This window comes from Canis lupus, chromosome 1, assembly GCF_048164855.1.
Source record: "Canis lupus baileyi chromosome 1, mCanLup2.hap1, whole genome shotgun sequence".
NCBI classification, from domain to species: domain Eukaryota; kingdom Metazoa; phylum Chordata; class Mammalia; order Carnivora; family Canidae; genus Canis; species Canis lupus.
The window spans coordinates 114,072,975-114,096,032 of record NC_132838.1 but is presented as its reverse complement, the minus strand read 5'-3'; the positions used below and the strand labels follow the sequence as shown (position 1 = coordinate 114,096,032).

Genomic DNA, 23,058 nt, shown 5'->3' with positions numbered 1-23,058 from the left:
AGATTGGGCATCCCTTTCTCTAGGAAATCCTCCCTGACCCCCTACCCCCAGGCTGAGTCAAGAAGTTTTCCTGATTGCCCATGGCCCTCTGGACTTCCTCCATTCTGGCCCTGACCACTCTGCCCCAGCCTTGCCGAACTCAGCAGGGAACACTCTAGTGGTCAGTGTCTAGTAGTGACTGTCTGCCCCAACCTTAGGCTCACTATGTGCACAGTGACATCTTGGCCATCCTCCCGGTGTCCCTGACATGGTCCAGCTTCAGGCTGAAGTGCTTAGAGATTGAGTCCTCTGCCTCCCACCACGGGCTCCCAGCCCACACCAAGGGCATCACTCACGACAGTTGGCTAGTGGCCTCCAGTTCCCGACAGAGATGCCAAGCCCCAGACAGGCCTGGGCGTAGGCGCTGAGGCTCCGGCACAAGCTGGCCCGGTCCCCATTGAACACACACAGGTCGTACACACACTCCTCCAGGAAAGGCCTCGGGGGCAGGGCGCTGTGGCAGGCAGCAAAGGGGCCATCGGGCTGGGTCAGCATGCCACAGAGACGGTTGCCTTCGTAATGCTGGGCCTGGCCTGGGGTGCAGGAGGGACAGTCGTTCTGGCAGCCATCGTCACACAGGTCATCCCCATCATCCAGCTTCCAGCTATTGGCAAACTCCACGGGGTTAGGTGCCAGCTCCAAGTCAGCGGTGAGGAAGTCATCGGCGGGGTCATTGTTATAGTTGCCGCACAGTCCGCACACCTGGTCTTGGAAGCGCACTGGCAGGCTCACGGCCAGCTGGCAGTCCCAGTCGTAGGTGACCACCAGCCCGAAATCCAGCTCCACCACGGCCCGTGTTCCACTCTGGTACACCCGCAGGCGACCCTCGGCCAGGGAGGCGGGCAGGCGGGAGCGCTGGTTGTCAATCTGCAAAGATGGGGGGGTGGAGGGGAGTTGGTGGTAAGATCCTGTGCAGTCTGGCCTTCACCCCTCAAACCTTCCCACTTGCTTCCCCTGTTCCGGTTGCCCTGGGATACCTTCTTCCTGTAGCTGCCACCCACCAAGTCTCTGGATCTTTGCCCTTGCATCCCTGTGGCCTAAAATGTTCTTCCGCTAGATGCACACAAGGCTCACTCCCTGATCTCTTACAAAAGCTTTGTTCAGATGTCACCATGGCCATGAGACCATTCCTGACCACTCTATTTTATATGGCAACCTCTCCCTACTCCCTACATCCCTTCCTTGCTCTATTTTTTTCCCCTATAGCTTCTAAGTTTCTAACATATAATTTACAAATTTCTCATGTTTATCATTTGCCTAACGCCATAGACTGTCAGCTCCATGAAGACAGGGATTTTTGTCTGCTTTCCTCACTGCTTCATCTCCAGCGCCTAGAACAGTACCTAGTAGAATAGCAAGTGCTCAATAAGTGAGTGAAGGCACCGCTGTGTTAAGTAAACATTCACCAGGCACTCCCTCTGTGCCTGGCCCTGGCTGGGAGATCCTGGGAGTGATGACCAAGATAACCCAGACCCTGCTCTTATGGGGCTCTCAGTCCAATGAGGGAGATAGATCTGTCACTATTAGATCAAAGTGACAGATCAGAGTGATCAGGAGAGTGGGAGTACAGGAGGTGGTGGGAGTACAGGAGGCTCTGGGAGTCCAGAAGAAGAGCCAGACTCAATCTAGCAGGTTGGGAGAGGCTTCCTGGAGGCAAGGACAGCTGAGTTGAGCTGAGCTATAAAGGATCAGTGTGGAGAGTCACAAAAACAAGGGGAAGGGTATTCTTTCCAAATGTCCTGAGCGGGGAGAAGGCCTAACCGGAGGATGAGGAGGATGAGGAGCGTGTCTCTCTGTCCCTTGGGCCCAGTTTCCTCTTTCTGAGCATTTCTTCTTAATTCTCTCTTCACACATGCTTGTCTTAGCCAAGAGATATGAGAAAAGGAATAACAGGCAGAGGGGACTGCATGAACAAGGTCCAAAGGTAAGATAGATCTTCATTTGGTCAGTGAGTCAGGAATGCCCCTGTGTGTCCAGGTCCACACTGGGCAGTGCTGTGGGTATAGCAGTCACCGAGACACTCACAGGCTCTCAGCCCAGGGAGGCAAGTCATCTCCATTTTTAAATGACACAAGTAATATTTGTTCACTACAGGAAACTTATAAAATGTTCATGGGCAAAAATGAAAAAAGAGAAATCACCCATATTGCTGTGGACACACACACACACACACAGAGGTACATTTATAAATCCAGTCAGGGCTTTTTCTACCTTTTAATTTGTATATTTTTTTCTTTTTAAATAATGGGACCATGCTGAAGTCCCCATTTCATGAACCTCTCTTTTCTCCTAGGAATCAATGTCTTGGGGACATCCCATCACAAGGAGCTCTAAGCCTTTGTCCAGTCACTGACCCCTCTGTAAGAATCTGACAAAAATAATAGGCCCTCTTTCCGAAAAACTTCACAGCATGTGCAAAATTCTACACATAATATCAAAGATTTGAAGTCTCTCTGAGCTTGTGGTCAATCCCTCTGGATCTTGAGAACACCTACTTTAATCCGCTTTAATCCATTTGTTAATCTCACACTTTTACACTTGTAAAACAAGAGAGCTATAAGGATACTCAGTGCTTTGCTGTTTACCATCGTGAACAAAGCATCCATGGGGGGTGGGGATTGAGTTTACTGAATGAAGAGGCATCCATCCCATGCAGACCCGTGCAGATGTAAAGAAAACAACAACAAAAAAAAGGGGCAGCCCCGGTGGCGCAGCAGTTTAGCGCCACCTGCAGCCCGGGGTGTGATCCTGGAGACCCAGGATCGAGTCCCACGTTGGGCTCCCTGCATGGAGCCTGCTTCTCCCTCTGTCTGTGTCTCTGCCTCTCTCTCTCTGTGTGTCTCTATGAATAAGTAAATAAAATCTTAAAAAAAAAAAAAGGCAGAGTCTCCCTTTATGTTGATATGGAAACAGCTCCGGAAGCTACCATACAGTGCAAAAAACAAAATGCAGAACAGAGCAGACAGTACAGAACTCTCGCTAAGAAAGAGGAGATGTAAGAATGTAGGTTTATATTGCTTCTATTGGTATCAAGAAACCCTAGGTAAAACGTCAAGAAGTCAGTAAAACTGGGGAATGGGGAATTTTGGCGGAGGGCAAGATAGCAGATGAAGACAGGAGTGACAGCCAGACCTTTCACAACGTGCCCTGTTTGTTTTGAGCTATGCCAACGCTTTACCTCTTTAAAAAAAATCCATCACAGCAACATGGAAGAAACTCTCATGTACTCTGCTGAGCAAAAGAATCTTCCCGCAAATGACTGCTTATAGTGTGTGATTCTGTGAATGTGAAGTTCTTGAGCGGGCAAAACTAACTATGGTGGAAAAACATCAAAACTATGGTTGCCTCTAAGAGTGGGTTGGGATTGTCTGGGAAGGGGCATGAAAGAATGTTCTGGAATGATGAAAACATTCTCTATCTTAATGGAGGTTTGGCTGCACATTTGTCAAAACTCCACGAACTTCAGATGTATGGGTTTTATTATGTGTACATTTGATATCAAAAGCAAACAAAACAATGTAAAACTATTGTATGAGGCAGAATGGCAAAGAAGTTAAGAATAGTGACTGTGGAGCCAGCCTGCCTGTGTTCCGAGCTCCATCTCTCACTGGCTCTGAGCCCTTGGGAAGTCACCCATCGCTCTGGACCTCAGTCTCTTCATCTAAAAGTGTTAATAATAATAATAATGCCTCACCTCTGGGTTGCTGTGAGCATTCCATGCATTAATACATAGAAAGCACTAAGAAACAAATCCAGCACGTAGCAAATGCGAACTGATTAGCGTTTGGTCACTTAAGATATTTCCCTTCGTTGGGCATTTTGTTTCCTATTCTTTTTTCCTTTTGCTATTACAAACTACATTGGCATAAAGTCTTTCCCCCTTAACCACATCTCTGAATATCCTTAAAATTTCCAGAAGTGGAATTGCTGGACCACAGGGATTCAAATCCTCCCTCCCCAGCCCCCACTTCTGTGACCCCCCCCCCTCGTTCTCTGTACCCTCCACCCCACAGCAAAGGGCCTGGATTTGGGGCCCTCCACCCAAGCTTTGCCTCCTCCTTCTCACTGGAAGTTCATAGGTATTAAACCTGAAGCTTCTGGATACTTACCCGAGCTAAGCCAACTTCCCCACGGACCAGAGATATCACGTGGCTATAGGCCCTCACGTTGACCAAGCCCACATAGGAGACCCGGCGACTGCCCCGGTGCTCATTCTTGGCTTCCACGCTGAAAGCAGGCAGGGTCTCGTCCTCGCTGCACAGCTCCACCATTGTATACAAGCACGTGCCCATCATGTCATAGCGACGGCCGTCAAAGGTGGTGTAGTGGGGGTCACCTTGGGCGCGGCAGGTGGCCACGGGCATCTCCACGCACTTGGCCTGCTCATCCACCACCTGGCATTGCTGCTGGAAAGTACACTGCAGGTCTTGGCAGGTGGGCTTCTCCTGGGATGGCACGGCTGGGGAGAGGAGGCAAGGTGGCAACAGGGAAAGTGTCAGGAGTATTCTGGAGCTCTCCTGGAGGGACTCTTGGAGCTCTCCTGCTGTGGAGAGTTTGGGCAGTTGCCTCACAACTACCCACTTGAGAAGTGGGGACACCGAGTTCCGAAATCCCAAGGGGAATGGCTGCCCAGACGTGACCCAACTCCAGGTATTCTATTTCTCTAGTTTGACACGGCTCAGCCCAGAAGAACTGGAAGGTAGTGAAGAAGGATGGGCAGGGATCATCGTGGAAATGTTCATTTTGGGGTTTTCTCTCTCTGTGACCCCTCCCCGTGCATTCCCACTCAGGTCAGAAGGCTAAGGAATCTTTTTAAAGGACAGAAAATGGAAGACAGAGACTGTTCATCAGAACAGAAATGACCGGTGGCTCAGGCTGCCTAGGTTAGAATCCTGGCTCTGCCGGTCAGCTGGGCGGCCCTGCACAAGTAATTTTAAACTCTCTGTTTGCAACAAGGGGGTGATAATGTTACATTCTTCACAGGGATATTTGGGGAGGAGGGTGTTGCCAGGCTTAAATAAGCTAAAATTAAGTAGGGTTTGGCCGAGGCGTTGAGTGTTACCTGTTATCGTGAATCACCTACCCCTTCTCGCTTTCTACTATTTAAGCACAAAGTGGCTCTTTGAAGTTGAGTACCTTGCATGCCCGCGGTTGGAGGGGGCATTTTTGCCAGTGCCGGGAACTCTAATGTCTAGGGTCCTAGCTTGAGGCAGGGAGTCCACAAAGGAAGAAATAGCTCTTCCTCCCCTGCCTTCCAGGGTACAAAAGCTCTTGCTTTCTGTCTGCTCATAATAACTTGCCAGATAGGGATCCCTGGGTGGCGCAGCGGTTTGGCGCCTGCCTTTGGCCCAGGGCGCGATCCTGGAGACCCGGGATCGAATCCCACGTCGGGCTCCCTGCATGGAGCCTGCTTCTCCCTCTGCCTGTGTCTCTGCCTCTCTCTCTCTCTCTCTGTGTGACTATCATAAATAATAAATAAAAATTAAAAAAAAAATAACTTGCCAGATAACCCCTAAGAGCTTTATAAATGTCAACTCATTACTCCCCCGCTGCAATCCTGTGAAGGGGTATAGTTATCCCTGTACAGATGGGAAAACTGAGGCCCATAGAGGAGAGGTCACATGCCCAAGGGCACAAGGGTGGGATTGGAAGTCTGGCTTCAGTGTCCTCAAACCCCACATTGCCTGGGGGCGAACCCTCAATGAGCAGAGCCTAAGGTTAGGTGTAGGGCCAGGTCCTAGAGATTGACTCTATTAACACACACAAGACATCTAGAATGGTCTCTGGTATATTGAGAGAGAACTCCCCCCAACATGGTAGCCATTATTATTGTCATACTCTTAAGACCTCTTGAGTTGGGGCATGAACACTCCTATATGAGGTGTGGGAGTGAGAGTTAGCAGCTGGTATAGTTGCTAAAATATCAAGGTATTTCTAAGCTGGTGAGAAGCTGCCAGCCTGATCCCACCCCTCCCTTCAAAGATCCTTTCCTCTAGGCACCTTGGTTCTTTCCTAGGACTCTGTCCATAACTCCCCCCATCCCACACACACACACAAAGCAATAGATAAAGGGCTGATGTCAGACACCTGCCAGCCACTGCGGGGGCTTGTAGGACCCTGCTGCAGTGAGTGCTCTGGCTGGCATCTCTTCTTATTGGTCAGGACCCTGGATCACACTTATTGCTAAATATGTAGGGGGTCTTGGAGGGGGTTGGGTAGGGAGGAGCTGGGAAGCCTTTGGGGAGGGGAGGATGGCAGAGAGGATGGAGGTGGGGTGGGGACAGCCCAGCTGAGCACGAAAGCCACAGGGGAGCAGGCAGGTGGGAAAAAGGAAAAGGCAAGCGAGCCAGCAAAGGGGTCACCAGGTGGACAGGGCCAGGGGTCACTTCCCATCACTTACTTCGGCCGCAGGCACCTGCTGTCCCATAGCTTACGGCCTGGAGCAGCCCGAAGGTGAGCAGCCCGAAGTTGGTAGTGGCCTCAAGCATGTGGATCTTGTCAGTAGGGCCAAGGTCCACTTCGGCATATGAGAACTCACTGCCAGGCACGGCTGTCCAGGAGACATCGGCCCCCATCCCGTGCCCATCCATGGTCAGCTCGTTAACCGCCTTTGTCTGTGCCATCACCAGAGCCAAACCCTTCGTGCCTGGCACAGTCTTCACCACATAGGCTGGGCAGTAGGCTGCCACATCTGGCACCAAGGCCAGGTGGGGGTCATAGGTTATTCCATCCCTGGTGGCGCCTGTGCCAAACTGCAGGACCTGGATGCCCACATTCGCCGACAGGTAGAGGGGCAGGTTTGGCCGGGTCTCAAACTCGGCCACATCGCCCGCCTGGAGCCCACGGGAGCCCGTGGTGCCCCCCTGATTGTAGGTCAGCTTCGTGGTCTGGCTGGCCACGACATAGACCAGATCGTAGCGGGACTGGGAGGACAGAGAGGGCACCACATAGCGGGTGCCCCAGGCAGACGTGGGCAGCAGCTGCTCCACCACATGGTTGCAGTTAGTGTGTTTCTGGGCGCAGCTGTGGCCTGAGAACACAGCCACGGGGCTGCTGGCTGTGATCTTTGACCCCGAGAGTTCCGCTGTGCTCTGTACCTGGACCACCTCGTAGGGCTTCAGGGTCAAGCTTAGGACACTGCCCGCTGGGTAGAACTTGCCCTGGAATGTCGCTGATCCCTTCAGCTGAATAGTGACTGAAGCCCCCGCCGCCCCAACCACCACGGCAAACTCCTTGAGGTTCTTGGATGAGATGCTGGAAGGTGTGAGCACAAAATACTCAGTGCCCAGAGCATGGACAGGCCACAGCAACGTCAGCTCTGCTGTATCGGGCTTTGTGTTTACAGCCTGCACAGAGATGTTGTGGTCAGAGGAGATCATCACCGAGTTTTGGAAGACCTTACTGCCGACCATCTCGGCCTTGGAACTGATGTTGACCGTGACTGACTGCCCAGGGTTCACTATGACATTCTGCACGGTGCCATCTGCGTGGCAGTGAATGGAGACTGAGGTGGGGCGGTCTGATAGACTGGAGAGGAGGAGTTGGAGAGAGGCCCGGTGGTACCCGGGCAGGTAGTTCTGCAGGAAGGCTGCAAAGAAGTCCACTGAGGTCCCCTGGGTCAACCCTGGGGGCAGAGAACACAGTTGTGGGGCTGCTCACCCAGTCCTCTCCCACAGAGAAGGAAGCCCTTGCATTGTGCCTAGAGACCATCCTATTGAAGTATTAATTCGAGCTTCCCCCCACCCCCACCCCTCCTTTCTTTCCTTTCTCCTTATTCACTGACCAGCTTTTCTGGCTTTTGTTTTCTAGAAGCCTGTACACTTCCAGCGGGGATCTCAAACAAATGCTGATGTGGCCAGGCAAGTGATGTAAACGTGGGAAACCATCTGGGTGCAAACCGGAGCATTCATACACCAAGGAAAGCGGGGTGTTGCTGCTAGCTTTAGCCTGTTATTATGATGGTTTATGGGCTCTTTTTCTTCTCTCTCTCTCTCTTTTTTTTAATGCCAGCTCTTAGCATTTTACCCGAGAAACTGGCTATTTGAATTTCCACATGAAATCTCCAACCTAAAATTGTTTTAAGTACTATGGGGCCCAGGGATCCGTGGGTGGCGTAGCAGTTTAGCGACTGCCTTTGGCCCAGGGCGCGATCCTGGAGACCCGGGATCGAATCCCACGTCGGGCTCCCAGTGCATGGAGCCTGCTTCTCCCCCTGCCTGTGTCTCTGCCTCTCTCTCTCTCTCTGTGTGTGACTATCATAAATAAATAAAAATTAAAAAAAAAGTACTATGGGGCCCAAACTGGCTGGATTCAGGTGCCAGTTTAGACTTCTGTCTTAATAAAACGTAGGGGATGGCATCTGGGTGGCTCAGTGGTTGAGCATCTATCTGCCTTTGGCTCAGGGCGTGATCCCAGGGTCCTATGATGGAATCTGGCATCAGGATCCCTGCAGGGCTTCCCCCTCTGCCTGTGTCTTTGCCTCTCTCTCTGTGTTTCTTATGAATAAATAAATAAAGTCTTTAAAAATAAAAATCAATCAATCAATCAATCAATCAATCTTAGGGGGTGGGATGTAAAGGGGGTTAAGGGAAGAAGGAGATTATAGGAGTGTTGACAACATGTCTCCTGGAAAGAGAGAGGAGTGGGTGCTTCTCAACACCCCAACTAGGAAGAGATTCTCCAGGGCTGGGAAGAGAGAGAGAAAAGGAGGGGAAGGATGAAGAGGACATGGGAGGAGATCTACAGGGTCCTGGAGAGAGTATGAGGTTATAGAAGGATTGTCTGCTGACTAAGGGGAGCCTGGAAGGACGTCCCCATGTCCCACAGGGTCAGAAGAAGACTTCCGAAGTGACCGAAGTGGACGCCGACTGATGACTAGAAGGCTCTGAGGCCCCATCCTTCCGCAGGTACTCTGGCTTCCCCGAGGCTCCTGGCCTGGGCATAAACCTCGGGAATCGGGCACCAAGCCCTTCCAGAATGACTTCAGTGAAATTTTCTACCACCTCAGCAGAAGGAGGCTCAGAGTCAGAACTTGAGTTGAGTTATAGAAAACTGAGAAAACGGTAGTCTCAAGGACTTAAATCTGGGGACCGCGGACTTCATTTGCTTTCTTCTAGGACAGGGAGAAAATGGGAGAATTCCACATTTCTCTGTAGAACCTAGGGGACCTCTCTCCCATCTCAGATAGCTTGGGGTGGCATTGGAGATGGGGCTGGGGAGGGCGTACAGATGGAACGTGCTGACCCCGGCAGGCAGAGTCCCCCAGACTTAGTGCAAGGACACGGATGGGATCTATCTGACTTACCGCACAGGAGGGTTGCTCCAGTCCAGAGGGCCCACCAGCTCCACAGGGAACCCATGTCTGCAGCAGGGAAAGAGAGGGGGTCATAGAAGGCCGGTCTGCCCCTCTGGCTGGGTGCTGTCCCAAAGAGGACAGAAGGGCCCAGGTTCAGGACCAGGGCCACCTGGGTACCAGGAAGGCTGAGGTGGGCTGGATCGAAAGGCCAGTGTGTGTGTGTATAGGGGAGTTAGGTATCCAGTGGGTCTGGTGGTGGGGATGGAGGAGTTGCCATGGAGGGCAGGACAGGACAAGGATGGGAGTTAGGTGTCTAGTGGGTTTGGTGGGGTTGGAGTGGGGAAGCCTGGAGCCAGGAGTTAGAGTAGGGGACCCAATGTTCCACTTCTAAAGGGGACCCCAGCCTCTCTCATCTCACCTGCAGGTCCCTGGAGCTACAGGGCTAGCCCCTGGGCTGGGCTATATAGTGGAGTTTCTTGGCTCCTCGGCCACACCCTGGGCCACCTGCCAGGAAGATGGTGCCAACTTCCTGGAGGAGGCTGGTGATCCCAGGGCCAGGTGGAATGGGGACCCTGAAAGCCTGGGAAGGGCAGGGCTGGACACCTGGGTCCTTAGAGGGGTGTGAGAACAGCTGGTGGCTGTGGCCTACAAGCCTGCTGGGAGCTTCAGACTTGGAAGGGTGGTGTCCCTGAGGGAAACAGGTGGGGAACAGGGTGCTGGGAGCCTGGGTCCCCGGTGGGTGGGGGAGTAGGGGCGGAATGTGGTATTCAGTCTTGTTTGCTGGTTCGATGGTTGGATCTCTTCCTTTGCCTCCTGCCAGGAACAATAGCAAAGGACCCATATCCGGGTTCTGGCTTTTCCCTAGTCCCTGCAAGCTGATTCCTCCGGGTCTCCAGCCATCCATGTCCTGTGTCCAGGCACCACTGTTGGGGGGCAGGGGCAGGTGTCTGGGGCGGGCAGGAATCTGAGCACCTGAGCTAGGTCAGTGGGGCACAAACCCCCCACTCCTAGTTCAGTAGGACCTCTGGGTATCTTGTCTGCAAAATATGAACATCAAAATTAACCTCACTGGGGACCGTAGGTGGGAGGTGGCTCTTCTGGTGGGGTCCCCCATGGAGAGCAGAGTGGGAACTGGGGACTGGATCTGTGTGTAAAGAAGGATGAAGGCCTCTGTTTCCTGGTTCCACGCAGACACTGGGTTCTACTTCCTGGAGAATTATTTGTTTTCTGGGAGGTCTTTTTGCCCCAGGAAGGGACTGGCTGGGGGTGCCTATGTGGCTGTCGGTCAAGTGTCTGCCTTTGGCTCAGATCATGATCTCGGGGTCCTGGGGCTGCACCCCACATTGGGCTTCTTAGTCAGTGGGGAGTCTGCTTCTCCCTCTCCTCTGCCCCTCCCCTACTCATGTGCTCGTGTAAGTGCGTGTGCATGTGCACGGGCTCTCTCTTCTTTCAAATAAATACATACAAATCTAAAAAGAGAAGGAAAGAGAAGGGGAAAGGAGAGAATGGAAGGGGAGGGGAGTGGAGGGGAGGGGAGGAGAGGAGAGGAGAGGAGAGGAGAGGAGAGGAGAGGAGAGGCGAGGCGAGGCTGCATGAACAGGCTTTGGGGAACTCTATGCCTGCCATCGCCCCAGAATCTACGTGGGACAGGAGCTTAGGTGGTACACGGAGAGCAGAAGAAGAGAATGCCGAGAGATGGGGTGGGCTTTCTGAGATGGGATCTGTTCCTGCAGTGGAGCTGGCCTGACCCATGCCCTGTTCTTATCCCAGTGCTAGGACTCATTGTTTGCTGGGGAGTTTCCCTAGCAGCTGCAAAGCCTAGGTGCCCTCTTGGACAACACTGCAGCAGCTGCTGCCCCCAGGACTCCTTCTCTTATCACCACGGTCCTGGGCCTCTGGGTGGCCTGGGTGGGTGGGGGCTCTGGCATCCCCGACTCAGGGCAGGTTCCCAGAGGGAGAGATAAAGGCTCAGAGTTGAATGGGACCCAAAGTCAACCAGGAAAATGAAACGAGCAAACAAGAGGCTGGATGAAAGCCAGGGATGTCCAGAAACAGGCAGGGGGTAGGAGGGGAGGCTCATGGGAGTGGGAGTTTCAGGAGGAGCAGGGCCTGCATCCCTGAGGTAAATGAAGGACCGGGAGGAAGGGCTGCTGGGATTCCTGAGAAGAAAGCAGCTCTTGCAAACTAATGTGCAAATCTTCTAAGCCAGGTGTCCTGTTGTGGTCTGAGACACTCAGAGAAATGAGGGGCTGGGGGCAGAGGACTACGGTGAGCCTCAGGAGTGATCGTGCCCCTTCAATTACCTCTAAGACTTAAGGTCTCCCCTTGGTTGATGCCAGAGAGAAGCCTTTGCCTCTTCAAAATCCACTGCTGTCCTTCGCAGCCAGAGTCCCTAGAAGTGGGGTGGTAGTGGGGAAATCTCACCACTTAATATTTTGGATTTGACATCCCTTGGGATCTTCTTCTCACTCTTTTCAGGGCCCAATGGGGTGTATGTGTGTGTGTGTGTGTGTGTAAGTGTACGTGTGTGTTGACACATCCTGTGGCCTATTCTATCACAGCTATTCTTAGAGCTGTGAGAACCCCATATCTAGGGTTCTCAGTGGGGAAATCCCACACTTCCTCATGGTCAGAGAAACACATCCATCCCACTCCCTTGAATCCTCACTCTGAGCCCAAACAGAGGTGTTCGTGAACCTGAGCCTCCTGGCCTCTCCCTGTGGCAGGATCTGCGGGGGGGGGGGGGGGGGCAGATCTCCACTAGTCATACCACTTGAGACCTCTGGGACCCTCAGGCTTGTCTGGGCTGTGCAAACCATGGGCACAGCTGGAGAAAATTTACTCTCTGCAGCTAAATGCAGATTTGCTGGCAATTTTTAAATTTATTTACTTATTTATTCATGAGAGATATAGGTAGAAAGGCAGAGACACAGGCAGAGGGAGAAGCAGGTTCCCTGTGGGGAGCCTGATGCAGGACTGGATCCCAAGACCCCAGGATCACAACCTGAGCCAAAGGCAGATGCTCAACTACTAAGCCACCCAGGTGTCCCTGCTGGCACTTTTTTTACTGGATTCCTTCATGATCTGGGTCCTACAAGGATTCCCTCCCCCACCTTGGGGAATCCCTCCATCTTGCACAAGCTGCCACTAACCTCCCTTGATCTTGGCGCTCCCCCGCCCAATACCCTGCCATGCTTCCCTGTCCTTGTGAACCCAAGTCCACACTGTTGGCAGGATTATCTCCATTTGCTCCTACCTTCTCCCTGGCCATTGTGTGCGTCATTCCTCCTACTTGGAGCTTCCTTCTTGCTATTCTACTTGCAAACTCTGCATCCGGAATCCAGACCTCACTTTTTGCGTGGCTTATTTCCCAAGAACCCAAGCTAAGGCTAATCTGTTTTATTCCTCTACATGGCACTGACTACTTGCTCCCTTGCTTAACGGAGATCCCCACTCCTTTTTTCCCACACTTGAGATTGAGAGTCCTACTGGATCTATAGTCCCACTAATCTCTCCTCCATTTGCCACAATCTGGCCTCCATCCTCACCAAAACTTTTTGTTGAGCCTTTTTATTGGCCACTTGGTTCCAGCTTCTTCAGTTACGTTTGACACAAACACTTTTTCTTTGAGAATGCCTAATGTCCAGGGCGCCTGACTGACTCAGTTGATGGAGAATGGGACTCTTCATCTCAGGCTTGTGGGTTTGAGTCCCACATTAGGTGTAAAGATTACTTACAAATAAAATCTTTTTTAAAAAGGGCGCCTGGGTAGCTCAGTAGTTGAGCATCTGCCTTTGGCTCAGGTCATGACCCTGGGGTCCTGGGATTGAGTCCCGCATGGGGATCCCCACAGGGAGCCTGCTTCTCCCTCTGCCTATGTCTCTGCTTCTCTCTGTGTGTCTCTCATGAATGGATAAATAACATCTTCAAACAAATCCATTCATCTCAATCTTAGTCCTGACGATACATAGAATTCCTTTCCAAAGATTTCCCTTCACAAACCTATAACTTTCCTTTGCATTCAGATTTTGTCCCAAACCATTTCTCTCAAACAACCAGTCTTATCCAGGGCAAAATTACCTTATTTTATCTTCAACAAAAATGCAATCCCATTCCTTATACCTTCTTAAAAAAACATATCTCCTACTTTTCTATATACAGAGTTGCTTCCCTTATTCCCATCAGTCTTAAAGTCTATACTTTCTTGTTTAGCTTTGGGTAAAATCTCTTTTGAAACTGCCACAGGCTGTTGGCAATGCATTCAGAATCCACCTTTTAAAACTTGATTTAATGCAATATCTTGCATTTGTAACATCTCACAGGGAGTTCTTTTCTCAGAGTCCTCTCTGAGTCCTTCTTACTCTGGCCTGGCGATCCCCCTGCTGCTCCAGCCTGTGTTATCTGAGAGGCCAAGTCTGAACTGGGTGACCTGGCTTCTCATCATCACTCCTCCATTCAGTACCCACCTCATCATCATCCCACATGTCGCTATTTCAGGTGTCAGGGTCCCACTCAAGCCCAGCAGAAGCCATACCCTAAGTGCATTTTCCTAGCCTTTACCTTCCCTCTCTTCTTATACTTGGCCACCCGAATGGCCTCCTTTTCTGCCACATGCTGGCAGGTGTGGACTTGGTCAGAAAGAACAGAAGTCTGACATTGAAGCATAGCCATTCTAGATTGCCAATCGTCTACCTCCTTTTCCAAATTTTGGTTTTACCTCCTGGTACTCATCACGATGTTTTGCTATCATTCACCTATATGCCACTAACAAACACTATTCCTGGCTAGCTAGGAACAACACATCATCTTTCCCAGTCACAGTCCACAAAGTGTCCATGAGCTGCAGCTCAGCTGACTTGAATTTACCTTCCCATCGTTCACACAGATCCGCCCGCTTAGACCATCCTTTTGCCAGCAAGCAAAACTGTGGGTCCTCCCACCCGGGAATATCACCTTTAGTGTGGGGGCTTCCTTGTTGAGAAACAGTAAAGGTATGTGGTGAATCCTGCCGACTACACCAATTATGTCCTAAATAAAAGATTCATGGCGGCTGTACCCTCAAGTTTCAAAGGGGAAGAACACTTGATTAATATAAAAATCTAATAGAGGGACACCTGAGTGGCTCAGTGGTTGAGTATCTGCCTTTGGCTCAGGGCATGATCCCGGGGTCCTGGGATCAAGTCCCACATCAGGCTCCCTGTAGGGAGCCTGATTCTCCCTCTGCCTGTGTCTCTGCCTCTCTCTGTGTGTCTCTCATGAATAAATGAATAAAACCTTTAAAAAAAAGTTTAATAGAAACAGAAAGAAGAGAAGGTAAATCTGGACATAGACAAGGGTAATTAGTAAGCAGTTAAAGACACTAAAACAGAGTTACATCAAATTGGGTACTTAGAACATCTGACTTCACTAGATGGGGAAGCCCCCTGGAGACAGCCAGGCTAGAGTTGTGACTGAGAGGGCTGGACACTGGACCAAGCATCCTCCCCCTCAGGTGTGACTTCCAACTGACCATCCCCATAAGGCCAGATTTATAGGGCAAATCATGGGGTCTGAAATTAAACATTTGTTCATGGTATGCCTGGGTGACTCAGTGGTTAGCCATCTGCCTTTAGCTCAGGGTCTGATCCCAGGATCAGGGATCGAGTCCCGTATGGGGCTCCCTGTGAGGAGTCTGCTTCTCCCTCTGCCTGCGCGTCTGCCTCTGTGTGTGTGTGTCTCTCATGAATAAATAAATAAATCTTAAAGAAAAAAATTGTTCACCTATGCACAGGTTGGAGTGAGGTACATTTCTATGCTATCATGTCTTTACATATTCAAGGGTCCTGAGCTAGGTGTGCTTGCCTCCCTTCCCAGATTCCATCCTGGGGGACCAACTCAGCCTGGAGCCAGAGCGGATGCAAGACAACATTTATAGCTCCAGGTGTCCAGACCAGAAGAGCCAATTCTGACCTGGAGGCCAGCTATGGTCAACTAACCAGGCTCCCAAGGTCACTCATGCAGCATGAGCCTGTTTGTGCAGGTTGGGGTGGTCGGTTATGCAGGACACGTCACAGAAACCTCCAGCCACACAATACAGTGCACAAATCATAAATGATACAGCTCATTGAGTTATCTCAAAATGAATACACCCTCATAACCTTCACTCAGCTCAAGAAAGAGAATATTTCCAGCATCCCAGAGATCTTCTTCATGCTTTTTCCTAATTGCTATCCACTCCCTCTTCCCATAGGGAGCCACTATTTTGGCTTCTAATACCACAGATTGTTATTTAGCTTGTTTAAAATTTTTGCCTAAAGGGAATAATACATCTGTGTTGCTTTGTGACTGGCTGCTTGTACTGGGTGCTATCCTGGTGCACATAACCATAGTTCATTTTCATTGCCATATGGAACTCACTTGTATAAAAATCACCACATAGGGGCAGCCCGGGTGGCTCAGTGGTTTAGCACTGCCTTCAGCCCAGGGCCTGATCCTGGAGACCCGGGATTGAGTCCCACATCGGTCTCCCTGCGTGGAGCCTGCTTCTTCCTCTACCTGTGTCTCTGCCTCTCTCTCTCTCTCTCTCTCTCTCTCATGAATAAATAAATACAATCTTTAAAAAAATAAAAAATAAAAATCACCACATACTTGTCCATTCTAGTGTTGATGGGCATTTGGATTGTTTCCAGTTTGGGCTAATAGATACTATCTTTTGGTGCATAAGTGCACCATTTCCATTAGGATGTGCTGTGGAGTGTCTAAGGGTTAGAATCACTAAATCATTGGGCTCAGCTTTAGTAGACGCTATCAAATGCACTGCAATTTCAACTCCAATGGTCAGTGTGTGACCATTCTGGTTGCTCCACAGCAATACTCAACTCGATCTTGTTAGATTTTATAACAAAGTCATGTTAGCCATTCTTGAAGTGTAGTGGTATTGAGTTGTGGTTTTATTCTGCATTTCCTGGATTATCAGGGACGTTTAGTGCTTTTTGATAGATTTCTTGGCCACTTGGATCTCCTGTTTTTTTTTTTTAAAGATTTTATTTATTTATTCATGAGAGAGAGAGAGAGAGAGACAGAGACAGAGACACAGGCAGAGGGAGAAGCAGGCTCCATGCAGGGAGCCCGATGTGGGACTCGATCCTAGGTCTCCAGAATCAGGCCCTGGGCTGAAGGCGGCGCTAAACCTCTGAGCCATCCGGGCTGCCCTGGATCTCCTGTTTTGATTTGTGATTTCAGCAATGTGCTTTTTCAAGTCTCTTACCAGTTTTTCTTTTGGATTGCCTATCCACATCGTGATCTGTAGGAGTTCTTTGTATATTCTGGATACAAATAATTTATTGGTTACCTGTTTTGCAAATACTTTTGTGGGTCTGAGGAATTGATCCATTTCATGTTAACTGTGAAATTTGTGAGTATAAAATTGTTTGTAGTACCCTCCTAATGTTTTAATGGATGTAGGTCTGTGTTGATATACCATCTTTCATTCTTGATATTAGTAATTTGTGGCTTCTCTTTTATGTTTGTCAAGCTGGCTAGATGTTTATTAATTTTATTGATCTTTTCAAATAACCAGCTTTTTGTTTCATTGATTTTCTCTTGTTATGATCCTCTTCTCAATTTTATTAATTTGTGCTCTTCATTGTTTCTTTCCTTCTGATTGATTTGTTTATTTTGGTGTTTGGTTTTTTGGGTAGGAGATTAGATTTTTGGTTTGAGACTTTCCTATTTTTCTAATGTAAGCATTTAGTGCTTACAAATATGCTCTCCAGCACCGCTGGAGTTGCATCTCATGAATTTTGATATGTTGTATTTTCATTTGCATTTAATTCTACGTATTTAAAAAAAAATTTCTTGAGACTTCCTCCTTGACCCGTGGGTTATTTATTTATTTATTTTTGTGTGAGAGAGAATGCTGAGCAAGAGAGTCTGATGCGGAACTTGGTCCCAGGGCCCTGGGATCATGACCTGAGCTGAAGGCAGACACTTAACCAGCTGGGCCACCCAGGCATTCAACCCACAGCTTTTTTAGAAGTTAGTTAACACCCATGTAACTGGAGATTTTTGTCTTTCTGTTATTGATTTCTAGCTGATTCCATTATGGTCAGAGAACATATTCCATATAATTTCCATTTTTTTCATTTTGTTATGGTTTGTGTTATTACCCAATGTATGTTTTCTTTTGGTAAATGTTCCATGTATTCTTGGAAAGAATGTGCATACTGCCTTGTTGGGTGGGGTGTTCTATAATTGTCAATTAGATCCTGTTGATTGGTGGTGGTGTTATTCAGTTCTTCTGTATTTTTGCTTATTTTCTCTCTAGTAGCTCTATGAATTGACAAGAATAAGGTTTTGAGTTTCCTAACTATAATCGCAGATTTGTCTATTTCGCCTTTTAGTTCTCTTTATAAGATTTTATGTATGTATGGATTGATTGATTGATTGAGAGAGAGTGTACAAAGGAGAATTTCAGGCAGACTCCAAGCTGAGCATGGAGCCCCACACGGGGCTCAATTTCACAACCCTGAGATCACGACCTGAGTGGAAATTAACAGTTGGATGCTTAATAACCAAGCCACTTCCCTTACCTTTACTTCTCCCAACCCCAAAGTATATAATCCGTTGTCCCTCAAAATCCTGGGGCAGTAGGCAGAAGCAGTCAGCAGCTCTTGCTCCCCACAAGTCCTGTCCTCATGCTTTAATAAAACCACCATTTTGTACCAAAGATGTCTCAAGAATTCTTGAGAGCCATCAGCTCCAGACCTTACCAACATTCTAAAACTGCAACAACAGGGGCCCATGAGGAATGTCCTTCAAATTTTATGGCCATGGAAGTACTTGATGATCCAGTAGGGGCCAATCCATTTTAGAGTTAAATCCCCTGCTGTGTTAGACTTCCAATCCTTTATATGGGGTGGGTTGCTAGTGACTGGTCAGGTTTAGGGAGGAGAATGATGTGGAAATGTTGGGGTTCAGAGCCAATGGCCAAGAAAGAATTCTTGAGATGTCTTTGGTGCAAAAAGGTAGTTTTATTATAGCAAGGGGACAGGACCCATGGGCAGAAAGTGCTGCACTGGGGTTATGAGGAGTGGCCAATTATATACTTTGGAGTTAGGGGAGGTAAAGATATAAGGACACTAAAGAAGACTCATAAGGTCCTGGAGCCCTAGCTATTGTCAAGCTAAGGTTTTTTTCCCTCTAACAAAGCATTAACGTTAAGATAGTTGGGAGCTTCCTGTAGGAACATGATACTTTGCTTGCCTCAAGTATTTGTCAATGGGCTGCAGGTTATAAGGAAATTTAATTTTATCTACATTTCCTTCTTGCCTTTGTTGTCCATATCAATGGTCTGCATATTTGCTTAGAGATTTATTAATTAACCCAGCCTCAAGTGAATAATTTAACAGAGTATTATAGTCTCCATCTATTGATAGGTCTACAGTGAGAAAATACTTTCCATATAGTAACTCAGTGGGGCTTAATCCTATTGGTTTCAAGGCAATTCTCATTTTGAGAAGCCTGACTAGTAAGAGAGACCAGTTTTCTTGAGTCTCATAACTTAAAATCTAATATCCACAAACGTGTGTTATTAAAACATATTTTCTCCATAATCACTCTCATTTTATCAAAGATAGCCAATCAAGACTAATTTATTTGAAAAACAAGTCCAATTTTAACAAAGCTGGCCTAATTATTTATGTAAGCTCAGCAAGAACAGTAATTCATCATATAGGTCTTTTAAAATCTGCTTTGCTGATGGGGTGCCCGGGTGGCTCAGTCTGTTAAGCATCTACCTTCGGTTCCAGTCATGATCCTAGAGTCCATGGGAGTGAGCCCCATGTCAGCTCCTTACTCAGCAGGGAGTCTGCTTCTTTCCTTCCCTCCTACTTGTGCTCTCTCTCAAATAAATAAAATCTTTTTTAAAAAATCTGTTTTGTTGGAACTTTTTATAAGGAATCTCTAGATTGAACTTTTAGTAGCCCCAAGGCCAGAAGTCAAGCCAAATATTTGCCATCAGACCTGCCTGCAATACTTGCAGATTTAAGCGAATTCTTCTCGGGGTCCCCCAAATATCCTGAGGTTCCTGCACCTGCCAGAAATGACATTCTTTCTTCACCTGGTAAGGCTTCTGGGGACTTTGTAAGCAAGGTATCAGGCCAGCATTTCCAAGGGGCTCTATTGGCTTCATGCTTCATAAAGTCAATCTTAGTTTCTTAAAGTTGTATGGTCATATCTGAGTCTATGCAAATGTCTCAAATATGACATTCCAGTCAAAGCCTTAGTAAAATAACCAATATTTCCAATGGTGTCCAGTTACAAGGAAAACAGATTCATATTGAACTTTTGCAAATGACTACTGATGTGGGAAACAAAGGCAGAAGAAAATGTAAATAAAATCAAATGTCCATGTAATCTGCAGCCCACTGATAAATACTTGAGACAGGGAGAGTATAATGTTCCTCTAGAAAGTTCCCAACTGTCTTAATGTTAATGTCTTGCTAGAGGAAAAAACAACCTTTGGCAAGAGCAAGGCCTCCTATTGGTATCCGGTATCCTAGTCTCCTTTATTTATTTATTTATTTTAAAGATTTTACTTATTTATTCATAGAGACAGACAGACAGAGAGAGAGAGAGGCAGAGATACAGGCAGAGGGAGAAGTAGGCTCCACGCAGAGAGCCTGACATGGGACTCGATCCAGGGTCTCCAGGATCACACCCTGGGCTGCAGGCGGCGCTAAACCACTGCACCACCGGGGCTGCCCCCTAGTCTCCTTTAGAATATGAAAATCCTTTTGGAATTTTCCTTATCTTTACTTCCCCCAACCTCTAAGTATACAATCAGTTGCCCCTCACAACCCTGGGGCAGCAGGTAGCTCTTTCTGCCAACAGGTCCCATCTCCCTGCTTTAATAAAATCCCCATTTTGCACCAAAGACATCTCAAGAATTCTTTCTTGGTCATCGGCCCTGGACTTCACCCCACCAAACCTCACCTATATTCCAAAACTTCATCAACTCTGATTACCATGGGAAAAAGGATACTTCTGGAGACCTTTCGAATCTCAGAGGGTTCAGGTCGAGAGAAAAGTAAAGGCTTCAATTTATAGTTCACAAAGGACTATTTTATCACATTTCTGTATATCACAGCTACCTTAAGAGAAAGTGTCCTAAATCTAGAAGAGCAAAAATGAGAGAGCCAGCAATGTTTCAAAAAGAGTCACAAAAACTATAATCATCTTCCTCAGTTCATTTAGTCCCATGTTACTAATTCTTGTTCAGTTTGAATGCAGCTTTTTAATGTTAGTTTTGGAAATTTCTACCCATAGTTTTATGATTTTAAAGATATCAAATAGCTGTTGTTATGCAGAAGTAGGAGGTGGTGAGGGGGTGGCAAAAGAGGTGAGGTGCTGCCAGAAGGCTGGAGGCAGATAAAAGCCTAGAGGGCAGAGGAAGAGAACTCCCATCCTGAAGCTCATCAGCTCAGACAGATGAGCAGATGGCATGGTTTTTTTTTTCCTCAACAAGTGGAAATAGGCAGTCCATGTCAGGCTGGAGAAGACAGGGAACTTCCCTGAAACAAAAGTTTTGAGGGCTGCTTGGGAATAGTCTTTAAAGTCCTCATTCCAAGGTAGACTAACCAGAGGCAATTGCCTCCAATTATCATAGCCATTAACCTGGGAAATGAATGAGGGAGAAGCCCTCATATACAACAAGAGGAACCTGGTTCTATTTTAGGAGTAGGAACAGTAAGAGAGAGAGAGATAGTCAGGAATAGCCCGTGTTTCCTCCAGCAACTTCGTCTATTATGAGGAGCCCTATTTAGATAATCATCATCCAATATGGTAGGAGGGGGTTTATCAGCCTGTTTAGTGGCCAAACACATTCTGCAAGAGGCCCTTAGGTCAGGGTCCTGATTTAGGGCCATGCAGGCCTGGACATGGAGTACCTCTGTCCATTTGCCCTGTTTCCTGCAGAAGAGATCTGATAGATCATATTGAAGCTTAATGTCCTGTTAATGGGCCATTTTTCCTTGTCTCAGAAGGAGTACTGAGGCCATGCATTGTTACAGAAGATCAGTCTTTTTTTCCCCCTGAAATCTTGCAATCTGAATTATATTCAGGGGGTTAAAAGGCATCCCAAGGAAGAATCCTGAAGATCCCATGCTTCCACAGAAGTAGAGAAGGCCCATCACCAAGAAAATCCTCGCCCCCACTCCACTCCTGGGTGGCATTCCATGGAGGATATGTCACAGGTTCCTAGTGTTAAAGCAATAGGAGATGTCCCTTGAATGAATTCTCTATGATCACTGCCGGTGCTCTGCCCTGTAGGAGGGATGCCAGCGACCCTCATTTCCCCATTGCATCCTAGGCTACAAATGAGTGCCAGAGAACGAACCAAAATACTGTGCCACGCTGTGTAGACTGTGAAGAACCTGCTATTTTTAACTCATGGAAAACTCTAGAAAAGTTTTATAAGGGGACATTACCCAATTTTGTAATTTAAGTAGTTAGTAGGGGACATTGATGGAAAACAGTAAAGATAGAAATTCATCATGATCTAAATGACATTCTAACACATGAAGTGCTTACAGGCCACTTCCCTAGGAAACAGTCTTAGTTGAGTTTTAATTCAATTGGGTATCAGTTTTGGCCAGTTCTGAGCAGAGGTCTCCTGGCCAGAAGCAGCTAGACCAGAGATATGAAGGGGATCATATTAGGACAATGAGGAGGAAATAGGGATCCCTGGGTGGCGCAGCGGTTTGGCGCCTGCCTTTGGCCCAGGGCGCGATCCTGGAGACCTGGGATCGAATCCCACATCAGGCTCCTGGTGCATGGAGCCTGCTTCTCCCTCTGCCTATGTCTCTGCCCCTCTCTCTCTCTCTCCGTGACTATCATAAATAAATAAAAAATAAAAAAAAAAGATTTTAAAAAAAGGACAATGAGGAGGAAACCTCACACGAGAGTCCTAGTGTTGACAGCTGTCCTACTGACTTAGGTGGCTGTCCTGCGCACAAGACAGACAACTTTGTTGAAGAAAAGAAATAAAGACAGGGCACCAAGTTTCTGGGTCATATTACCATTACTGTCAGGGCACTAACTTCCAGCCAAAATATCGGCTTTCTCCTCCCCGTTGAGTAGCCATGGGCTAGAGGAATGCAACCTGAACAATCCACATGAAAGTATTTCAATAAGACTGCACTCCTTGAAAAGCCCCCAAAATGAAAATAAGAGAAGAGAAAGTACTCAACGAGTACTCGCCAAGGCTTGGTGTCGAGATAAGACGACTCAGGTCCCGTGCTGGGCACCAAAATGATGTGAGGGGCCTAGAAGCAATGGTCAAGAAAGAATTCTTGGGTGTTTTCAAGTGCAAAAAGATATTTTTATTAAATCATGAGGACAGGACCCCTGGGCAAGAAGAGCTGCACTGGGGTTGTGAGGAGCAATTGATTATATACTCTTAAGTTGGGGGTGGGTTAGAAATAAAGGAAGTTTCCAAAAGGATTTTTTTTTAAAAATTTTATTTATTTATTCATGAGAGACACACAGAGGCAGAGACACAGGCAGAGAGAGAAGCAGGCTCCATGCAGGGAGCCCGATGCGGCACTCGATCCAGGGACTCCAGGATCATGCCCTGAACCAAAGGCAGACGCTCAACCACTGAGCCACCCCGGTGTCCCCCAAAAGGATTTTTATATGTCAAAGAAGATTTACAGGATCCTGGAGGTCTGGCTAATGTCAAGCTA

At 48.1% G+C, this 23,058-nt stretch overlaps 1 protein-coding gene across 2 annotated transcripts in view; it reads right to left on the bottom strand.

Moving 5' to 3' along the window:
* Positions 1 to 9,495, bottom strand: part of FCGBP (Fc gamma binding protein) — a 39,726-nt gene extending 30,231 nt beyond the window's left edge. Inside the window, exons 1-4 of one of the 2 annotated variants that reach the window (XM_072777852.1) lie at positions 9,344 to 9,495; positions 6,440 to 7,663; positions 4,149 to 4,498; positions 336 to 906 (exon numbers count right to left, since the gene is read on the bottom strand). In XM_072777852.1, coding sequence (XP_072633953.1) covers positions 336 to 906; positions 4,149 to 4,498; positions 6,440 to 7,663; positions 9,344 to 9,398 — 2,200 coding nt within the window. In that variant the 5' untranslated portion in view covers positions 9,399 to 9,495. The remainder of the gene's footprint in view (positions 1 to 335; positions 907 to 4,148; positions 4,499 to 6,439; positions 7,664 to 9,343) is intronic. The other variant, XM_072777863.1, reaches the window with a different exon arrangement.
* Between the last annotated feature and the right edge of the window lie 13,563 nt (positions 9,496 to 23,058).